General features: G+C 41.8%; 1 protein-coding gene across 1 annotated transcript; it reads left to right on the forward strand.

Moving 5' to 3' along the window:
• The first annotated feature begins 8,804 nt into the window (after positions 1-8,804).
• LOC145877127 (NLR family CARD domain-containing protein 3-like) lies at positions 8,805-22,495 on the forward strand. Its single transcript, XM_082972421.1, has 4 exons — positions 8,805-11,189; positions 11,477-11,561; positions 20,050-20,278; positions 20,679-22,495. Exons 1-4 carry the CDS (start codon positions 11,122-11,124, stop codon positions 22,478-22,480), a joined length of 2,184 nt encoding a protein of 727 aa, XP_082828547.1. The 5' UTR covers positions 8,805-11,121; the 3' UTR covers positions 22,481-22,495.
• The last annotated feature ends 1,403 nt before the right edge of the window (positions 22,496-23,898 follow it).

A 23,898-nucleotide genomic window follows, 5' to 3' on the forward strand; every position in this document is an offset into this window, starting at 1 on the left:
TAACTACTGTGACCTTGAAGAGGTCGAGAATGAAATTCACTCAATACTCTATTGCCCTTTAAAACACGATATACAGGTGTTTCTATTCCAGAAAGCCCACTAGGTGGGAGGGCCTGGGAGAACCCTGGTATTATTCTATATACAGGTGTTTCTATTCCAGAAAGCCCGCTAGTTGGTAGGGCCTGGGAGAACCCTGGTATTATTCTATATACAGGTGTTTCTATTCCAGAAAGCCCACTAGGTGGTAGGGCCTGGGAGAACCCTGGTATTATTCTATATACAGGTGTTTCTATTCCAGAAAGCCCACTAGGTGGGAGGGCCTGGGAGAACCCTGGTATTATTCTATATACAGGTGTTTCTATTCCAGAAAGCCCGCTAGTTGGTAGGGCCTGGGAGAACCCTGGTATTATTCTATATACAGGTGTTTCTATTCCAGAAAGCCCGCTAGGTGGTAGGGCCTGGGAGAACCCTGGTATTATTCTATATACAGGTGTTTCTATTCCAGAAAGCCCACTAGGTGGTAGGGCCTGGGAGAACCCTGGTATTATTCTATATACAGGTGTTTCTATTCCAGAAAGCCCACTAGGTGGTAGGGCCTGGGAGAACCCTGGTATTATTCTATATACAGGTGTTTCTATTCCAGAAAGCCCACTAGGTGGTAGGGCCTGGGAGAACCCTGGTATTATTCTATATTCAGGTGTTTCTATTCCAGAAAGCCACTAGGTGGTAGGGCCTGGGAGAACCCTGGTATTATTCTATATACAGGTGTTTCTATTCCAGAAAGCCACTAGGTGGTAGGGCCTAGGAGAACCCTGGTATTATTCTATATTCAGGTGTTTCTATTCCAGGAAGCCCACTAGGTGGTAGGGCCTAGGAGAACCCTGGTATTATTCTATATACAGGTGATTCTATTCCAGAACCCTGGTATTATTCTATATACAGGTGTTTCTATTCCAGAAAGCCACTAGGTGGTAGGGCCTGGGAGAACCCTGGTATTTTTCTATATACAGGTGATTCTATTCCAGAACCCTGGTATTATTTGGCTGATCGAAGAGGAAAACCTGAACGTTTATTCGTCCATTCTATATTCATGTGTCATGACGTTGGCCTCTTTTGGTACAGGGAGGACAGTTGACCCCTCCCCAATCCACCCTGTGTGTAAAGAGTTGTAAAAACTCTAAAATTCCAGGAGAGTCTCTGGCCACATGGCCCATAGAGAGACACAGGAAATTCTTCCCACTCATAGAATTGGAGAGCCAAGCGACATTTTGTGTGTGCTGGAGAAGGTATGGAAGATTGGTGAAGAATCCAGCTACGAACTGATCCGCTTGGTACAATTTTGTGATACTCAGAAGAGACAATATAGCCATATTACCATAAAACTGTTTATATAATAGCATCATAATGGTTGTATAGAATGTATTAATAAGGATAAAGCTTTTGTAAGACATTGAGATGCTATGTACTGATGTAATGTGATAGAATTGTATTTCTGTAACCAAATCTAACTCAGTCATAGGCACGCCCCCAGGGACACATACAGGACCAGGCGTCATTTGACAAGCTGTTCTATGGGCACTATAAAACACCCCCTGATTTACATTTCTTCAGACCAGGCCTCCACTCATGGCTAATAGGTTTTACCTTCCAATTCCTCTACTGAAAGTGAACCATACCACGTGGTTAACTTTTAGACTATTGATACCGACAGAATAAGAACAAGTCTTTGATATTAATTATTAGTCTGCAGCTAAGTAAATTATATCATCGAACGCGAAGACCAACGAAACAACCATTCTATGACGACATTAATGAATGTTGCTTTGAAAGATCCATTCTAACCGAGAGAGAGACTCTCCAACAGAACCGAACTCTCCAACAAAGAACGACGACACACTGAGCGTAAATATATATTGATTGCAATTGTTCCCGAATGAGTGAGCCTTCAATTGTCAATTGTTAATATTAACCTGTTGGGTCTAGGGGGCAGCATTTGCACGTCTGGATAAAAAAAATGTACCCGATTTAATCTGGTTACTAATCCTACCCAGTAACTAGAATATGCATATACTTATTATATATGGATAGAAAACACTCTAAAGTTTCCAAAACTGTTTGAATGGTGTCTGTGAGTATAACAGAACTCATTTGGCAGGCAAAACCCTGAGACATTTTCTGACAGGAAGTGGATACCTGATGTGTTGTATTGACTTTAAACCTATCCCATTGAAAAACACAGGGGTTTAGGAATATTTTGGCACTTCCTATTGCTTCCACTAGATGTCACCAGCCTTTACAAAGTGTTTTGAGTCTTCTGGAGGGAGATCTGACCGAACAAGAGCCATGGAACGGTGATGTCCCATTAGACACCTGGCGCGCTAGTTCATGTTGGGTACCCTCGTTCCAATACGTTATAAAAGAGTATGCATTCGTCCACCTTGAATATTATTCATGTTCTGGTTAAAAAAGGCCCTAATGATTTATGCTATACAACGTTTGACATGTTTGAACGAACGGAAATATATTTTTTCCCCTCGTTCATGACGAGAAGTCCGGCTGGCTTACATCATGTGCTAACGAGACGGAGATTTTTGGACATAAATGATGAGCTTTTTTGAACAAAACTACATTCGTTATGGACCTGTGATACCTGGAAGTGACATCTGATGAAGAGAATCAAAGGTAATGGATTATTTACATAGTATTTTCGATTTTAGATCTCCCCAACATGACGTCTAGTCTGTATCGCAACGCGTATTTTTCTGGGCGCAGTGCTCAGATTATTGCAAAGTGTGATTTCCCAGTAAGGTTATTTTTAAATCTGGCAAGTTGATTGCGTTCAAGAGATGTAAATCTATAATTCTTTAAATGACAATATAATATTTTACCAATGTTTTCTAATTTTAATTATTTAATTTCTGACGCTGACTTGACTGCCGGTTATTGGAGGGAAACGATTTCCTCAACATCAATGCCATAGTAAAACGCTGTTTTTGGATATAAATATGAACTTGATAGAACTAAAAATGCATGCATTGTCTAACATAATGTCCTAGGAGTGTCATCTGATGGAGATTGTAAAAGGTTAGTGCATCATTTTAGCTGGTTTTATGGTTTTGGTGACCCTGTCTTTGACTTGACAAAACATTACACACAACTCTTGTAAATGTACTGTCCTAACATACTCTAAATTTATGCTTTCGCCGTAAAACCTTTTTGAAATCGTAAAACGTGGTTAGATTAAGGAGATGTTTATCTTTCAAATGGTGTAACATAGTTGTATGTTTGAAAAATTTGAATTTTGACATTTATTTGGATTCAAATTTGCCGCTCTTGAAATGCACCTGCTGTTGATGGAGTGCACCACGGGTGGCACGCTAGCGTCCCACCTAGCCCCAAGAGGTTAATGAACTCTGTGTAACTTCTCAGCGGACCGTTTATGACCCATTGTTCAACAGGCCGACCTGCCTGTTTAGCCCACAAGGGCACATTCCTCTACCCATCCTTTGTGACGATAATTACTGTTTGTATGTTTTTCTGTTAATTACTTAGTGTAGTAAATAAATGATTTTAAGACAATTGATGTATGGATGATTTTAGTAAAGACTGGGTTCGTGCAGATACAACAATTTACGACGTTTGGAATGAGACTGGACTAGAGGTAAAATACACCATTTAAACCAGAAGATAATCGGCCTATATAATAATATAGGAAAGTTATGTTAGGAAAATTATAACTTTGTAATCTGAATATTCTCCTTGGTGCCCCGATCTCCTAGTTAATTACAATTAAACGATTAATCAGTTTAATCGCGTGATAATAATTACAGGGAGTTAATTGATAAACATGTCTTCCGTTTAATGGTACACAAAGACACGACACATGTTTGCCAATTTGTTTGATAAAGCCTGGAATAAGAGAAAAAGGACAACCTATAATTAAATGCCATATTCAGTTGTAGTTGTATATCAAGTCCACGTACGTATGGATTGTGCGTCGGCTTATACATGAGTCATTAAAACTCATTTTTCAACCACTCCATTTCTTGTTAACAAACTATAGTTTTGGCAAGTCGGTTAGGACATCTACTTTGTGCATGACACAAGTAATTCTTACAACAATTGTTTACAGACAGATTATTTCACTTATAAATCACTGTATCACAATGCCAGTGGGTCAGAAGTTTACATACACTAAGTTGACTGTGCCTTTAAACAGCTTGGAAAATTCCAGAAAATGATGTCATGGCTTTAGAAGCTTCTGATAGGCTAATTGACATAATTTGAGTCAATTGGAGGAGTACCTGTGGATATATTTCAAGGCCTACCTTCAAACTCAGTGCCTCTTTGCTTGACCTCAGAAAAAATATGTTGACCTCCACAAGTCTGGTCATCCTTCGGAGCAATTTCCAAAAGCTTGAAGGTACCACGTTCATCTGTACAAACAATAGTATGCAAGTATAAACACCATGGGACCATGCAGCCGTCATACCGCTCAGGAAGGAGACGCGTTCTGTCTCCTGGAGATGAACGTACTTTGGTGCGAAAAGTGCAGATCAATCCCAGAACAACAGCAAAGGACCTTGTGAAGATGCTGGAGGAAACAGGTACAAAAGTATCTATATCCACAGCAAAACGAGTCCTATATCAACATAACCTGAAAGGCCGCTCAGCAAGGAAGAAGCCACTGCTCCAAAACTGCCATAAAAAGAGCCAGACTATGGTTTGCAACTGCACATGGGGACAAAGATCGTACTTTTTGGAGAAATGTCCTCTGGTCTGATGAAACAAAAATAGGACTGTTTGGACATAATGACCATCGTTATGTTTGGAGGAAAAAGGGGGAGGCTTTGCAAGCCGAAGAATACCATCCTAACCGTAAAGCACAGGGGTGGCAGCATTATGTTGTGGGGGTGCTTTACTGCAGGAGGGACTGGTGCACTTCACAAAATAGATGACATCATGAGGAAGCAAAATTATGTGCATATATTGAAGCAACATCTCAAGACATCAGTCAGGAAGTTAAAGCTTGGTCGCAAATGGGTCTTCCAAATGGACAATAACCCCAAGCATACTTCCACAGTTGTGGCAAAATGACTTAAGGACAACAAAGTCAAGGTATTGGAGTGGCCATCACAAAGCCCTGACCTCAATTCTATAGCACATTTGTGAGCAGAACTGAAAAAGTGTGTGCGAGCAAGGAGGCCTACAAACCTGACTCAGTTACACCAGCTCTGTCAGGAGGAATGGGCCAAAATTCACCCAACTTATTGTGGGAAACTTGTGGAAGGCTACCCGAAACGTTTGACCCAAGTTAAGAAATTTAAATGCAATGCCACCAAATACTAATTGAGTGTATGTAAACTACTGACCCACTGGGAATGTGATGAAAGAAATAAAACCTGATATAAATCATTCTCTCTACTATTATTCTGACATTTCACCTTCTTAAAGTAAATTGGTGATCCTAACTGACCTAAGACAGAATTTTTACTAGGATTAAATGTCAGGAATTGTGAAAAACTGAGTTTAAATGTATTTGGCTAAGGTGAATATAAACTTCCGACTTGAACTATATATAAGCTGCAGGTTGGGTGTTCAATTCTAGCGCTAGAAAGTTTTTTATTGTATTTTTTTAAGCTTTTCCCTTTACTTTACACTAATCTTAACTATTCGGAATGAATGTCTAAACTTAAGTTTTAGTTTCATATTTGCCGAGTTTGACTGAAAAGCTAAAATATGGCAACAGCTGGTGTAGTTAAGACATCAAGCCATGGTGTAATTCTGCTACTGCAGTTACAGCACAGGTTGGCATTTTATTTGAGGATTAGATTGTTATTGTTACAACTGTTTATAAGGAAAATACAGACACATTTTATATGTTCAAATCATGTTGGAAATCAATGAAAGCATATTTTTGTTGTTGTTGCAATAAAAAACTGGGAAGAGTCCAAGGACAATTGTAGAGGGTGAAACCAAATCTGGTAAATCAAATCAAATGTATTTATATAGCCCTTCTTACATCAGCTGATATCTCAAAGTGCTGTATAGAAACCCAGCCTAAAACCCCAAACAGCAAGCAATGTAGGTGTAGAAGCTAGGAAAAACTCCCTAGAAAGGCCGGAACCTAGGAAGAAACCTAGAGAGGAACCAGGCTATGAGGGGTGGCCAGTCCTCTTCTGGCTGTGCCAGGTGGAGATTATAACAGAACATGGCAAAGATGTTCAAATGTTCATAAATGACCAGCACTGTCAAATAATAATAATCACAGTTGTCGAAGGTGCAACAAGTCAGCACCTCAAGAGTAAATGTCAGTTGGCTTTTCATAGCCGATCATTGAGAGTATCTCTACCACTCCTGGTGTCTCTAGAGAGTTGAAAACAGCAGGTCTGGGACAGGTAGCACGTCTGGTGAACAGGTCAGGGTTCCATAGCCGCAGGCAGAACAGTTGAAACTGGAGCAGCAGCACAGCCAGGTGGACTGGGGACAGCAAGGAGTCATCATGCCAGGTAGTCCTGAGGCATGGTCCTAGGGCTCAGGTCCTCTGAGAGAGAGAGAGAGAAAGAGAGAAAGAGAGAATTAGAGAGAGCATACTTAAATTCACACAGGACACCGGATAAGACAGGAGAAATACTCCAGATATAACAGACTGACCCTAGGCCCCCGACACATAAACTACTGCAGCATAAATACTGGAGGCTGAGACAGGAGGGGTCAGGAGACACTGTGGCCCCATCCGATGATACCCCCGGAGAGGGTCAAACAGGAAGGATATAACCCCACCCACTTTGCCAAAGCACAGCCCCCACACCACTAGAGGGATATCTTCAACCACCCACTTACCATCCTGAGACAAGGCCGAGTATAGCCCACAAAGATCTCTGCTACGGCACAACCAAAGGGGGGGTGCCAACCCAGACAGGAAGACCACGTCACTGACTCAACCCACTCAAGTGATGCACCCCTCCTAGGGACGGCATGGAAGAACACCAGTAAGCCAGTGACTCAGCCACTGTAATAGGGTTAGAGGCAGAGAATGCCAGTGGAGAGAGGGGAACCGGCCAGGCAGAGACAGCAAGGGCGGTTCGTTGCTCCAGAGCCTTTCCGTTCACCTTCACACCCCTGGGCCAGACTACACTCAATCATAGGACCCACTGAAGAGATGAGTCTTCAGTAAAGACTTAAAGGTTGAGACCGAATCTACATCTCTCACATGGGTAGGCAGACTATTCCATATAAATGGAGCTCTATAGGAGAAAGCCCAGCCTCCAGCTGTTTGCTTAGAAATTCTAGGGACAATTAGGAGGCCTGCGTCTTGTGACCGTAGCGTACGTGTAGGTATGTACGGCAGGACCAAATCGGAAAGATAGGTAGGAGCAAGCCCATGTAATGCTTTGTTGGTTAGCAGTAAAACCTTGAAATCAGCCCTTGCCTTAACAGGAAGCCAGTGTAGGGAGGCTAACACTGGAGTAATATGATCACATGTTTTGGTTCTAGTCAGGATTCTAGCAGCCGTATTTAGCACTAACTGAAGTTTATTTAGTGCTTTATCCGGGTAGCCGGAAAGTAGAGCATTGCAGTAGTCCAACCTAGAAGTAACAAAAGCATGGATACATTTTTCTGCATCATTTGTGGACAGAAAGTTTCTGATTTTTGAAATGTTACGTAGGATGGAAAAAAGCTGCCCTTGAAACAGTCTTGATATGTTCTTCAAAAGAGAGATCAGGGTCCAGAGTAACGCCGAGGTCCTTCACAGTTTTATTTGAGACGACTGTACAACCATCAAGATTAATTGTCAGATTGAACAGAATATCTCTTTGTTTCTTGGGACCTAGAACAAGCATCTCTGTTTTGTCCGAGTTTAAAAGTAGAAAGTTTGCAGCCATCCACTTCCTTATGTCTGAAACACAGGCTTCTAGCGAGGGCAATTTTGGGGCTTCACCATGTTTCATTGAAATGTACAGCTGTGTGTCATCCGCATAGCAGTGAAATTTAACATTATGTTTTCGAATGACATCCCCAAGAGGTAAAATATATAGTGAAAACAATAGTGGTCCTAAAACGGAACCTTGAGGAACACCGAAATTTACAATTGATTTGTCAGAGGACAAACCATTCACAGAGACAAACTGATATCTTTCCGACAGATAAGATCTAAACCAGGCCAGAACTTGTCCATGTAGACCAATTTGGGTTTCCAATCTCTCCAAAAGAATGTGGTGATCGATGGTATCAAAAGCGACACTAAGATCTAGGAGCACGAGGACAGATGCAGAGCCTCGGTCTGACGTCATTAAAAGGTCATTTACCACCTTCACAAGTGCAGTCTCAGTGCTATGATGGGGTCTAAAACCAGACTGAAGCGTTTCGTATACATTGTTTGTCTTCAGGAAGGCAGTGAGTTGCTGTGCAACAGCTTTTTCTAAAATTTTTGAGAGGAATGGAAGATTCGATATAGGCCGATAGTTTTTTTATAATTTCTGGGTCAAGATTCGGCTTTTTCAAGAGAGGCTTTATTACTGCGACTTTTAGTGAGCTTGGTACACATCCGGTGGATAGAGCCGTTTATTATGTTCAACATAGGAGGGCCAAGTACAGGAAGCAGCTCTTTCAGTAGTTTAGTTGGAATAGGATCCAGTATGCAGCTTGAGGGTTTGGAGGCCATGATTATTTTCATCATTGTGTCAAGAGATATAGTACTAAAACACTTTAGTATCTCCCTTGATCCTAGGTTCTGGCAGAGTTGTGCAGACTCAGGAGAATGGAGCTTTGGCGGAATACCCAGATTTAAAGAGGAGTCCGTAATTTGCTTTCTAATGATCATGATCTTTTCCTCAAAGAAGTTCATACATTTATTACTGCTGAAGTGAAGGCCATCCTCCATTTGCGAATGCTGCTTTTTAGTTAGCTTTGCGACAGTATCAAAAAGAAATTTCGGATTGTTCTTATTTTCCTCAATTAAGTTGGAAAAATAGGATGATCGAGCAGCAGTGAGGGCTCTTCGATACTGCACGGTACTGTCTTTCCAAGCTAGTCGGAAGACTTCCCGTTTGGTGTGGCGCCATTTCCGTTCCAATTTTCTGGAAGCTTGCTTCAGAACTCGTGTATTTTCTGTATACCAGGGAGCTAGTTTCTTATGACAGATGTTTTTAATTTTTAGGGGTGCAACTGCATCTAGGGTATTGCGCAAGGTTAAATTGAGTTCCTCGGTTAGGTGGTTAACTGATTTTTGTCCTCTGACGTCCTTGGGTAGGCAGAGGGAGTCTGGAAGGGCATCAAGGAATCTTTGGGTTGTCTGGGAATTTATAGCACGACTTTTAATGCTCCTTGGTTGGGGTCTGAGCAGATTATTTGTTGCAATTGTAAACGCAATAAAATGGTTTACAATTGCCGGCTGCCTGTATTTCTTGTGGACCGATGGAGCTCCCGGTTGTTTCTTCCACCTGTTAAATCCTGTGTAGGGCTTCTCCGTCTCTCGTTGACGGATGCTGGATACCTCTGTCAGGGTCTCCTCTGTTTACTAGATGGACAGTAACTTTAGTATTTAACCCCTCTATGTCCAAGGACCGAACTTTTGAATATTATTTTTGTGGTGCCTCAAGTAGGCTGGACACATTCCATTTTTAACAATGTTTTTTTTTCTGATAAAAACGACTTAATTGCATCCGCCATGGAGCCCAGTTTCATAACACTAACTTATGTCTCTAGTTGTGAAGTAATCGCGAAACAACATGCCATATTTTAGGTCATTTTTCACCCTGCCATCTCCTATTAGTTCTATTGAGCATCGTGGCACCAACTCACCTTCTGAACGTTCTATTCCCAGCCCATTGTTCTGCATCACAATGGCAGCATCGCTATTGGTATCAATGAGTCCTGCCTGCATTCACATTGTAGATTTACCTCAGGTAACTTATTATTAACAGGGTTACGGCTACTTTGTGAGAATGCTCACTGTTCTCCTCAGTACATGTTTTTATGACCTACATTGCTAGGGATGGCTGGCACATAGCCATCAAACATTAAACATTTTCTGGTCATGGTTAACCATATTTGTTTTCAGAAAAAGGTATACAACCTAAACAAAACCCATGCCCCTGTCCTCTTTTTCAAGATGTGGCCGATTTAAACAGCCAAGAATACCTTTTTTTATTAAGAAATAACACTTTGTTTGACAACTTGTTGTTTCTAAATGGCTGCTGGGTGATTTGATATCCATCAAAATCTTTGTTCGTAGACAGCGAATTGAGTGAATGCTGAAAAAAAAATGAAAAACTGTTCACAATTAATAAAATGTTCTAGTTCATTTTACCACTTACAACCATAAAATAACAATTTATTGCATAACAAACAATGAAACTGACATAAATCAAAAACATCATACATTTAGTTAATTATATAAAAAAATAGATATTTAGATGGGTGACATTATCTGCCAAAGTAACAGCCCTGTAGACAAATAAGAGCTCTCCAGTAGGTACCAATTATTCAAAGGCCATTTTCTCAAAAGTGAGGTTACAAGTTCATCAACGTTTATTAAAGCAGAATTACTTGCCCATTGATCCTCAACTGTAGTGTATGCTATACGATTTCTAGCCCTGAGTCTCTGCATATATCCAAAGTGAAAACACCATTTAGAATTTTGCTACATAAGACCGAATCGAGCCGGTCGATCACATTTGACTGTATAAAACCTAGCAGTACTACTGATTTCTCTGAGAGTGAGGCAGATATATATTATTACTGTATAAAACATAGCAGTACTACTGATTTCTCTGAGAGTAAGGCAGATATATAGCATTTAGCAAGAAAACATGATTATTTGTCTCTCTGATGTGAAACCATCAAGTGATAGATTTTAAACAAATACATGTCTGTTATTGAACAACCCCATGCCATGATTAGATAGTGAAAAAACACACCAATCTCTTTCAAAATGTCTTTAAGAAATAAAAGCTTATTAACAAACATTTCTGAAAAGTGATATATAGCGTTTTGGAATGAAACTTTTGTTTCCCCATCTGAGCTCAGAGTAGATGAGAGATGTAATGTTTGTCTCTGTTGTGTTAAAGTCTAATCAAGCGGAAGAGACCAGCCTCCCCTGTACCCAGCTGTGTGTCCATGAAGAGTGACTGCTCTATGGAACCCCCTATATTCTTTAGAGAGGGAGACTTTTCTACTGAACAAAGGTGAGAAGAACTCGTGTGTCATGGTCAGTGAGTTAAACAACACTGTCTCTAGTCATTTCTCCTCTCCCATTTTCCCATTTCTTTTTGTTGTTTTCATAATCCATAGGCTAATCCTTTTTCCCATTTTCATAGTCCTAAAACAATGTTAAAGAAACACAACATTTCCTCCCTGTGTGTGTGTGTTGTGTGTGTGTGTGTGTGTGTGTGTGTGTGTGTGTGTGTGTGTGTGTGTGTGTGTGTGTGTGTGTGTGTGTGTGTGTGTGTGTGTGTGTGTGTTTTGTCCACAGAAACCAACAGGAGAGATCCGAGTCAGATATTGTCAGTGGTCAGTCTCCCCCGAGTCATCAAGCAGACCTGGCCTCCATATTCAGTGTATGTGGTCGTTACGTACATTTGTTTTTGTTTACCTCAAGTTGATCTGTCAATCATTCATTAATGTGTTAATGAGAAATCAAATCAAATGTATTTATATAGCCCTTCTTACATCAGCTGATATCTCAAAGTGCTGTACAGAAACCCAATCTAAAACCCCAAACAGCAAGCAATGCATGTGAAAGAAGCACGGTGGCTAGGAAAAACTCCCTAGGAAAAACTCCCTAGAAAGGCCAAAACCTAGGAAGAAACCTAGAGAGGAACCAGGCTATGAGGGGTGGCAAGTCCTCTTCTGGCTGTGCCAGGTGGAGAGTATAACAGAACATGGCCAAGATGTTCAAATGTTCATAAATGACCAGCATGGTCAAATAATAATAATCATAGTAGTTGTCGAGGGTGCAACAAGTCAGCAACTCAAGAGTAAGTGTCAGTTGGCTTTTTCATAGCCGATCTTTGAGAGTATCTCTACCGCTCCTGCTGTCTCTAGAGAGTTGAAAACAGCAGATCTGGGACAGGTAGCATGTCCGGTGAACAGGTCAGGGTTCCATAGCCACAGGCAGAACAGTTGAAACTGGAGCAGCAGCACGGCCAGGTGGACTGGGGACAGCAAGGAGTCATCATGCCAGGTAGTCCTGAGGCATGGTCCTAGGGCTCAGGTTCTCCGAGAGAGAGAGAGAAAGAAAGAAAGAAAGAAAGAAAGAAAGAAAGAAAGAGAGAAAGAGAGAATTAGAGAGAGCATATTTAAATTCACACAGGACACTGGATAAGACAAGAGAAATACTCCAGATGTAACAGACTGACCCTAGCCCCCCGACACATAAACTACTGCAGCATAAATACTGGAGGCTGAGACAGGAGGAGTCAGGAGACACTTTAGCCCCATCCGATGATACCCCTGGATAGGGCCAAACAGGCAGGATGTAACCCCACCCACTTTGCCAAAGCACAGCCCCCACACCACTAGAGGGATATCTCCAACCACCAACTTACCATCCTGAGACAAGGCCGAGTATAGCCCACAAAGATCTCCGCCACGGCACAACCCAGACAGGAAGACCACGTCAGTGACTCAACCCACTCAAGTGACGCACCCCTCCTAGGGACGGCATGGAAGAACACCAGTAAGCCAGTGACTCAGCCCCTGTAATAGGGTTAGAGGCAGAGAATCCCAGTGGAGAGAGGGGAACTGGCCAGGCAGAGACAGCAAGGACGGTTCGTTGCTCCAGAGCCTTTCCGTTCACCTTCACACTCCTGGGCCAGACTACACTTAATCATAGGACCTACTGAAAAGATGAGTCTTCAGTAAAGACTTAAAGGTTGAGACTGAGTCTGCGTCTCTCACATGGGTAGGCAGACCATTCCATAAAAATGGAGCTCTATAGGAGAAAGCCCTGCCTCCAGCTGTTTGCTTAGAAATTCTAGGGACAATTAGGAGGCCTGCGTTTTGTGACCATAGCGTACGTGTAGGTATGTACGTCAGGACAAAATCGGAAAGATAGGTAGGAGCAAGCCCATTTAATGCTTTGTAGGTTAGCAGTAAAACCTTGAAATCAGCCCTTGCCTTAACAGGAAGCCAGTGTAGGGAGGCTAGCACTGGAGTAATATGATCACATCTTTTGGTTCTAGTCAGGATTCTAGCAGCCGTATTTAGCACTAACTGAAGTTTATTTAGTGCTTTATCCGGGTAGCCGGAAAGTAGAGCATTGCAGTAGTCCAACCTAGAAGTAACAAAAGCATGGATACATTTTTCAGCATCATTTTTGGACAGAAAGTTTCTGATTTTTGTAATGTTACGGAGATGGAAAAAGCTGTCCTTGAAACAGTCTTGATATGTTCTTCAAAAGAGAGATCAGGGTCCAGAGTAACGCCGAGGTCCTTCACAGTTTTATTTGAGACGACTGTACAACCATCCAGATTAATTGTCAGATTCAACAGAAGATCTCTTTGTTTCTTGGGACCTAGAACAAGCATTTCTGTTTGGTCCGAGTTTAAAAGTAGAAAGTTTGCAGCCATCCACTTCCTTATGTCTGAAACAAAGGCTTCTAGCAAGGGCAATTTTGGGGCTTTACCAAGTTTCATTGAAATGTACAGCTGTGTGTCATCCGCATAGCAGTGAAATTTAACATTATGTTTTCGAATGACATCCCCAAGAGGTAAACTATATAGTGAAAACAATAGTGGTCCTAAAACGGAACCTTGAGGAACACCGAAATGTACAGTTGATTTGTCAGAGGACAAACCATTCACAGAGACAAACTGATATCTTTCCGACAGATAAGATCTAAACCACGCCAGAATTTGTCCATGTAGACCAATTTGGGTTTCCAATCTCTCCAAAAGAATGTGGTGATCGATGGTATCAAATGCAGCACTAAGATCTAGGAGCACGAGGACAGATGCAGAGCCTCGGTCTGACGTCATTAACCTCTTACATCTAGATGTTCCGCTAGCGGAACACCTGCTCCAATATCCAATGATGGGCGTGGCGCGAAATACAAACTCCTCTAAAACATTTTTGTGAACGTTTATCGTGAGTAATTTAGTAAAATGTTAGCGAATTCCCCGGAAGTTTGCGGGGGTATGCTAGTTCTGAACGTCACATGCTAATGTAAAAAGCTGGTTTTTGATATAAATATGAACTTGATTGAACAAAACATGCATGTATTGTATAACATAATGTCCTAGGGTTGTCATCTGATGAAGATCATCAAAGGTGAGTGCTGCATTTAGCTGTCTTCTGGGTTTTGGTGACATTATATGCTGGCTTGAAAAATGGGTGTCTGATTATTTCTGGCTTGGTACTCTGCTGACATAATCTAATGTTTTGCTTTCGTTGTAAAGCCTTTTTGAAATCGGACAGTGTGGTTAGATTAACGAGAGTCGTGTCTTTAAATGGCTGTAAAATAGTCATATGTTTGAGAAATTGAAGTAATAGGATTTTTAAGGTTTTGAAAATCGCGCCACAGGCTGGCAGTGGCTGTTACGTAGGTGGGACGCAAGCGTCCCACCTAGCCCATAGAGGCTAATGATCATGATCTTTTCCTCAAAGAAGTTCATGAATTTATTACTGCTGAAGTGAAAGCCATCCTCTCTTGGGGAATGCTGCTTTTTAGTTAGCTTTGCGACAGTATCAAAAAGAAATTTCGGATTGTTCTTATTTTCCTCAATTAAGTTGGAAAAATAGGATGATCGAGCAGCAGTGAGGGCTCTTCGATACTGCACGGTACTGTCTTTCCAAGCTAGTCGGAAGACTTTCAGTCTAGTGTAGCACCATTTCTGTTCCAATTTTCTGGAAGCTTGCTTCAGAACTCGTGTATTTTCTGTATACCAGGGAGCTAGTTTCTTATGACAGATGTGTTTAGTTTTTAGGGGTGCAACTGCATCTAGGGTATTGAGCAAGGTTAAATTGAGTTCCTCAGTTAGGTGGTTAACTGATTTTTGTCCTCTGACGTCCTTGGGCAGGCAGAGGGAGTCTGGAAGGGCATCAAGGAATCTTTGGGTTGTCTGAGAATTTATAGCATGACTTTTAATGCTCCTTGGTTGGGGTCAGAGCAGATTATTTGTTGCGATTGCAAACGTAATAAAATGGTGGTCCGATAGTCCAGGATTATGAGGAAAAACATTAAGATCCACAACATTTATTCCATGGGACAAAACTAGGTCCTGAGTATGACTGTGGCAGTGAGTAGGTCCAGAGACATGTTGGACAAAACCCACTGAGTCGATGATGGCTCCGAAAGCCTTTTGGAGTGGGTCTGTGGACTTTTCCAGGTGAATATTAAAGTCACCAAAAATTACAATATTATCTGCTATGACTACAAGGTCCGATAGGAATTCAGGGAACTCAGTGAGGAACGCTGCATATGGCCCAGGAGGCCTGTAAACAGTAGCTATAAAAAGTGATTGAGTAGGCTGCATAGATTTCATGACTAGAAGCTCAAAAGACGAAAACGTCGTTGTTTTTTTGTTGTAAATTGACATTTGCTATCGTAAATGTTAGCAACACATCCGCCTTTGCGGGATGCGCGGGGGATATGGTCACTAGTGTAACCAGGGGGTGAGGCCTCATTTAACACAGTAAATTCATCAGGCTTAAGCCATGTTTCAGTCAGGCCAATCACATAGAGATTATGATCAGTGATTAGTTAATTGACTATAACTGCCTTGGAAGTGAGGGATCTAACATTAAGTAGCCCTATTTTGAGATGTGAGGTATCACAATCTCTTTCAATAATGGCAGGGATGGAGGAGTGAGATTGCCAAGGCGAACACCGCCATCTTTAATTTAGCCCAACCTGGGTCGAGGCACAGACACGATCTCAATGGGGATAGCTGAGCTGACTTCACTGACTGTGCTAGTGGCAGACTCCACTAAGCTGGCAGGCTGGCTAACAGCCTGCTGCCTGGCCTGCACCCTATTTCATTTTGGAGCTAGAGGAGTTAGAGCCCTGTCTATGTTCGTAGATAAGATGAGAGCACCCCTCCAGCTAGGATGGAGTCTGTCACTCCTCAACAGGCCAGGCTTGGTCCTGTTTGTGGGTGGGTCCCAGAAAGAGGGCCAATTATCTACAAATTCTATCTTTTGGGAGGGGCAGAAAACAGTTTTCAACCAGCGATTGAGTTGTGAGACTGCTGTAGAGCTCATCACTCCCCCTAACTGGGAGGGGGCCAGAGACAATTACTCAATGCCGACACATCTTTCTAGCTGATTTACACGCTGAAGCTATGTTGCGCTTGGTGACCTCTGACTGTTTCATCCTAACATCGTTGGTGCCGACGTGGATAAAAATATCTCTATACTCTCTACACTCGGCAGTTTTAGCTTTAGCCAGCACCGTCTTTAGATTAGCCTTAACCGCTTACATCTAGATGTTCCGCTAGCGGAACACCTGCTCCAATATCCAATGATGGGCGTGGCGCGAAATACAAATTCCTCTAAAATCCGAAAACTTTCATTTTTCAAACATATGACTATTTTATAGCATTTTAAAGACAAGACTCTCGTTAATCTAACCACACTGTCCGATTTCAAAAAGGCTTTACAACGAAAGCAAAACATTAGATTATGTCAGCAGAGTACCCAGCCAGAAATTATCAGACACCCATTTTTCAAGCTAGCATATAATGTCACAAAAACCCAGAAGACAGCTAAATGCAGCACTAACCTTTGATGATCTTCATCAGATGACACACCTAGGACATTATGTTATACAATACATGCATGTTTTGTTCAATCAAGTTCATATTTATATCAAAAAACAGCTTTTTACATTAGCATGTGACGTTCAGAACTAGCATACCCCCCGCAAACTTCCGGGGAATTTACTAACAATTTACTAAATTACTCACGATAAACGTTCACAAAAAGCATAACAATTATTTTAAGAATTATAGATACAGAACTCTGTGCACTCGGTATGTCCGATTTTAAAATAGCTTTTTGGTGAAAGCACATTTTGCAAAATTCTAAGTACATAGCCCAGCCATCATGGGCTAGCTATTTAGACACCCGGCAAGTTTAGCCTTCACCAAAATCAGATTTACTATAAGAAAAATGGTCTTACCTTTCCTGTTCTTGGTCAGAATGCACTCCCAGGACTTCTACTTCAATAACAAATGTTGGTTTGGTCCCAAATAATCCATCGTTATATCCAAACAGCGGCGTTTTGTTCGTGCGTTCTAGACACTATCCGAAATGGTAAATCAGGGTCGTGCGCATGGCGCATTTCGTGACAAAAAAATTCTAAATATTCCATTACCGTACTTCGAAGCATGTCAACCGCTGTTTAAAATCTATTTTTATGCAATTTATCTCGTAAAAAAGCGATAATATTCCGACCGTGAATCTGTGTTTCTGTAAATAGAGGGGAAAACAGAAAGGCGGGGGCGGCCAGTGCATGCGCCTAAGCCCTTTGTCCTCTGATAGACCACTTAGCAAAAGCGCTCGTGTGTTTCAGCCAGGGCTTTGAATTACGTCATTCAGGTTTTTCCCGGGCTCTGAGAGCCCATTGGAGCCGTAGGAAGTGTCACGTAACAGCAGAGATCCTTTGTAATGAATAGAGATGACAAAGAAGGGGAAGAAATGGTCAGACAGGGTACTTCCTGTACAGAATCTTCTCACGTTTTGGCCTGCCAAATGAGTTCTGTTATACTCACAGACACCATTCAAACAGTTTTAGAAACTTTGGAGTGTTTTCTATCCAAAGCTAATAATTATATGCATATTCTAGTTTCTGGGCAGGACTAATAATCAGATTAAATCGGGTAAATCTTTTATCCAGCCGTGAAAATACTGCCCCCTAGCCATAAGAGGTTAACGTCGGTAGCCCTGCCCCCTGGTAAACAGTGTATGATCGCTGGATGATTTGTTTTAAGTCTAATACTGCGAGTAATGGAGTCGCCAATGACTAGGGTTTTCAATTTGTCAGAGCTAATGGTGGGAGAACCGATTGAAAGTTTCTGTTGGCTGAATGAGCGACACCGGTTGAGCATTCCTACAGCGTTTCCCTCCAGAAGCCATGAGAAAGTTGTCCGGCTGCGGGGACCGTACGAGGGGGTTTATACTAACGTTACTATCTGTACTTACTGGTGGCACAGACGCTGTTTCATCCTTTCCTGCGCTGAAATTACCCTTGCCTAACGATTGCGTCTGAAGCTGGGCTTGCAGCACAGCTATCCTCGCCGTAAGGTGACCGTTCTCCTGTATATTATGAGTACAGCGACTGCAATTAGAAGGCATCATGTTAACCTCTATGGGCTAGGTGGGACGCTTGCGTCCCACCTACGTAACAGCCACTGCCAGCCTGTGGCGCGATTTTCAAAACCTTAAAAATCCTATTACTTCAATTTCTCAAACATATGACTATTTTACAGCCATTTAAAGACAAGACTCTCGTTAATCTAACCACACTGTCCGATTTCAAAAAGGCTTTACAACGAAAGCAAAACATTAGATTATGTCAGCAGAGTACCAAGCCAGAAATAATCAGACACCCATTTTTCAAGCCAGCATATAATGTCACCAAAACCCAGAAGACAGCTAAATGCAGCACTCACCTTTGATGATCTTCATCAGATGACAACCCTAGGACATTATGTTATACAATACATGCATGTTTTGTTCAATCAAGTTCATATTTATATCAAAAACCAGCTTTTTACATTAGCATGTGACGTTCAGAACTAGCATACCCCCCGCAAACTTCCGGGGAATTCGCTAACATTTTACTAAATTACTCACGATAAACGTTCACAAAAAGCACAACAATTATTTTAAGAATTATAGATACAGACCTCCTCTATGCACTCGATATGTCCGATTTTAAAATAGCTTTTTGGTGAAAGCACATTTTGCAATATTCTAAGTACATAGCCCAGGCATCACGGGCTCGCTATTTAGACACCCGGCAAGTTTAGCACTCACCATAATCATATTTACTATTATAAAAGTTTGATTACCTTTTGTTGTCTTCGTCAGAATGCACACCCAGGACTGCTACTTCAATAACAAATGTTGGTTTGGTCCAAAATAATCCATCGTTATATCCGAATAGCGGCGTTTTGTTCGTGCGTTCCAGACACTATCCGAAATAGTAAAGAAGTGTCACGCGCATGGCGCAATTCGTGACAATAAAATTCTAAATATTCCATTACCGTACTTCGAAGCATGTCAACCGCTGTTTAAAATCAATTTTTACGACATTTTTCTCGTAGAAAAGCGATAATATTCCGACAGGGAATCTCCTTTTCAGCAAACAGAGGAAAAAATCCCAAAGGCGGGGGCGGTCGGGGTCAAGCGCATAAGCCCAGTGTCCCTTGATCGGCCACTTGAGAAAGGCGATAATGTGTTTCAGCCTGGGGCTGGAATGACGACATTCTGTTTTTTCCCGGGCTCTGAGCGCCTATGGACGACGTGGAAAGTGTCACGTTAGAGCAGAGATCCTTAGTAAATGATAGAGATGGAAAAGAAGTTCAAGAAATGGTCAGACAGGCCACTTCCTGTAAAGGAATCTCTCAGGTTTTGACCTGCCATTTGAGTTCTGTTATACTCACAGACACCATTCAAACAGTTTTAGAAAATTTTGGGTGTTTTCTATCCATATGTAATAAGTATATGCATATTCTAGTTACTGGGTAGGAGTGGTAACCAGATTAAATCGGGTATGTTTTTTATCCAGCCGTGTCAATACTGCCCCCTAGCCCTAACAGGTTAATGTTACTACTTAGCTTCGGCTGTTGGAACTCCTGACGAACCATGTCCAGATAAATCCTCTGTAGTGAAAAAGTTGAATGAAAAAAGTTGAGTGAGGGAAAAACAAAAAATATAAACGGTAATCAAAAAGTAAAAACTGTAAAGTTGTCAGGTAGCAAAGTAGATTGGCAACAAAACGCACAGCAGCACGTAAACAAGTCTGCAAGTTGTGACCGGAAACAGGAAATTAGAAAGCATTTCTTCTCTTGCTTATCTTATTTACTTGATTTTTTTCAGTTGCTTGAAGAGAATATTATGACATTTGTGAAGAACGAGCTGAAGATGTTCAAGAGGATTCTTAATCCTGAACTCCCAGAAGGCTTTGAGAGTCAGAAGCAGGATAAGGAAGTAGTAGATGCTGAAGATGAGAAGCAGGAGAGCAGTGCCAGAGAGGGGGCTCTGAAGATCACACTGCACGTCCTGAGGAAAATGAACCAGAAGGAGCTTGCTGACACACTGGAGAAAAGTAAGAGCTGTCTGCCTCATGTTGAATGCTGTTTTATAAAATTTAAAAGCTATAGCTAAAGTACAGCTAAAGTAGCTGTGTAACTCAATGATATTGTAGCAGCCTTAACACAACACCTAGTGACCTCATCAAGTAGTAGCAGCGATGTGTTGTGGTGATACATTTTTTGAGACAGAGAGAGAGGGAGAGGGAGAGAGAGGCAACATTAATAATACCATCAGTAATACCAATAATAATATAATCAGTCACACCAGTCTGGAATGCTTTATGAAAACATTTACACATTTATACAGTCAGTTAATAGAATAAATTATTATAATTTAAACTTCATAACAGTCCTACAATACTGTAGACATTAAAACAGACCTAATATTATTAATATCCTCTGTGTTATTTCTAGAGTCTGATGATCCTGCTGTGATTTGCCAACGTGAACTCAAATCTAATCTAAAGAAGAAGTTTCAATGTGCATTTGAGGGGATCGCTAAACAAGGAAACCCAACACTTCTCAATCAGATCTACACAGAGCTCTACATCACAGAGGGTGGAACAGGAGAGGTCAATAATGAACATGAGCTGAGACAGATTGAGACAACAACCAGGAAACAAGCAAGACCAGAGACTGCAATCAAATGTAACGACATCTTCAAACCCTTAACTGGACAAGACAAACGTATCAGAACTGTGCTGACAAAGGGAGTCGCTGGCATTGGAAAAACAGTCTCTGTGCAGAAGTTCATTCTGGACTGGGCTGAAGGAAAAGCAAATCAGGATGTCCAATTTGTATTTTCATTCCCTTTCCGGGAGCTGAATTTGATGAAAGGGGAACAACATACTTTGATTAATCTTCTCAATCACTTCTCAATGGAAACAAAACAATCAAGAATCTCCAACTATGACAAGTACAAAGTTCTGTTCATCTTTGATGGTCTGGATGAGTGCCGACTGCCCCTAGACTTCCAGAAGAACAAGATCTGTTGGGACGTCTCAGAATCAACCTCAGTGGATGTTCTGCTGACAAATCTCATCAAGGGAAATCTGCTTCCCTCTGCTCTCATCTGGATAACTACCCGACCTGCAGCAGCCAATAAGATCCCTTCATGGTGTGTTGACCAGGAAACAGAGGTACGAGGATTCAATGACCCACAGAAGGAGGAGTACTTCAGGAAGAGATTCAGTGATGAGGATCTGGCCAGCAGAATCATCTCACACATAAAGACATCAAGGAGCCTCCACATCATGTGCCACATTCCAGTCTTCTGTTGGATTTCTGCAACAGTCCTCGAACACATGCTGAAACATAAGAGAGAAGAGATGCCCAAGACTCTGACTGAGATGTACACACACCTTGTGGTGTTTCATACCAAACAGAAGAATGAAAAGTATCTTGGGAAAGAAGAGACAGGTCCACACTGGAATAAAGAGAGCATTCTGTCAATGGGAAAACTGGCTTTTCAACAGCTTGTCAAGGGCAATCTGATTTTCTATGAAGAAGACCTTAGTGAAGCTGGCATTGATGTCAATGAAGCCTCAGTGTACTCAGGATTGTGCACACAGCTCTTTAAAGAGGAATGTGGGCTGTACCAGGTCAAGGTGTATTGCTTCGTGCATCTGAGCATTCAGGAGTTTCTGGCTGCTGTATATGTGTTCCTCTCATTCATCAACAACAATGAGAATCTAATGGCCGAACTGCAAATAAAGTCGAGTAACTTTTCTTTGCAGTTCAGAGACGAGCCTGAAGTTACTTTCTACAAGAGTGCTGTGGATAAAGCCTTACAAAGTGAGACAGGAAACCTGGACCTGTTCCTCCGCTTCCTTCTGGGCCTCTCAATGGAGTCCAATCAGAAGCACTTACGAGGTCTACTGACAAAGACAAGAAGCAGCTCACAGAGCCATGAAGAGACAGTCAAGTACATCAAGGAGAAGATCAGGGAGAATCCCTCCCCAGAGAGGAGCATCAATCTGTTCCACTGTCTGAATGAACTGAATGACCATTCTCTAGTGGAGGAGATCCAAAGCTACTTGAGATCAGGAAGTCTCTCTAGAGCTGGCCTATCACCTGCAAAGTGGTCAGCTCTGGTCTTTGTGTTGCTGACTTCAGAAAAGGAGCTGGATGTGTTTGACCTGAAGAAATACTCCAGATCAGAGGAAGGTCTTCTGAGGCTGATGCCAGTGATCAACGCCTCCAGAGCTGCTCTGTGAGTACATAAAATGACATATAAGATTTAATCATCACAACGAAATATTCCGTTTAAAGAAAAGTATGTATTATAATATGTATATAATATTATATTGAAAAACATATTGAATCAATGCATTGATTTTCACATTAGTATAACATTATGACCATACAATTCTAGGAGACAGAAGGTGAATCTGTATGCTGTTTGAGAGAATAAACCAAATGCATCTACCATTGTCCTACACTACTCGTTAAATCAACAGTTGTTTAATTATTTATTTCAACTTTATTTAACCAGGTAGGCTAGTTGAGAACAAGTTCTCATTTACGACTGTGACCTGGCCAAGATAAAGCAAAGCAGTGCGACAAAAAGACAACAACACAGAGTTACACATGGAATAAACAAGCGTACAGTCAATAACAGAATAGAAAAATCTATATACAGTGTGTGCAAATGAAATAAGATTTGGGAGGTAAGGCAATAGATAGGCCATAGTGGCGGAATAATTACAATTTAGCAGTAACACCGGAGTGAATAGAGGTGCAGATGATGATGTGCAAGTTGACATACTGATGTGCAAGTTGACATACTCGAAAAAACTATATGGGAATGAGGTAGGTTGTTGGATGGGCTATTTACAGATAGGCTGTGTACAGCTGCAGTGATCGGTAAACTGCTCTGACAGCTGATGTTTAAAGTTAGTGAGGGAGATATGTCTCTAACTTCAGTGATTTTTGCAATTCATTCCAGTCATTGACAGCAGAGAACTGGAAGGAAAGGTGGCCAAAGGCCGTGTTGGCATTGGGGATGACCAGTGAAATATACTTGCTGGAGCGCGTGCTACGGGTGGGTGTTGTTATGGTGGCCAGTGAGCTGAGATAAGGCGGAGCTTTACCTAGCAAAGACTTATAGATGACCTGGAGCCAGTGGGTTCGACAAATATGTAGCGAGGGCCAGCCGACGATAGCATATAGATCGCAGTGGTGGGTAGTATATGGGGCTTCGGTGACTAAACGGATGGCACTGTGATAGACTACATCCAGTTTGCTGAGTAGAGTGTTGGAGGCTATTTTGTAAATGACATCATCGATATATACAGAGAAAAGAGTTGGCCCGAGAATTGAACCCTGTGGAACCCCATATAGACTGCCAGAGGTTCGGACAACAGGCCCTCCGATTTGACACACTGAACTCTGTCTGAGAAGTAGTTGGTGAACCAGGTGAGGCAGTCATTTCAGAAACCAAGGCTGTTGAGTCTGCCGATAAGAATATGGTGATTGACAGAGTCAAAAGCTTTGGCCAGGTCGATGAAGATGGCTGCGCAGTACTGTCTTTTATTGATGGCGGTTATGATTTAATTTAGGACCTTGAGCGTGGCTGAGGTGCACCCATGACCAGTTCGGAAACCAGATTGCATAGCGGAGAAAGTATGGTGGG

The sequence above is a fragment of the Salmo salar genome, unplaced genomic scaffold, assembly GCF_965601325.2.
Source record: "Salmo salar unplaced genomic scaffold, fSalSal1 ptg000687l, whole genome shotgun sequence".
Classification (NCBI taxonomy): Eukaryota; Metazoa; Chordata; class Actinopteri; order Salmoniformes; family Salmonidae; genus Salmo; species Salmo salar.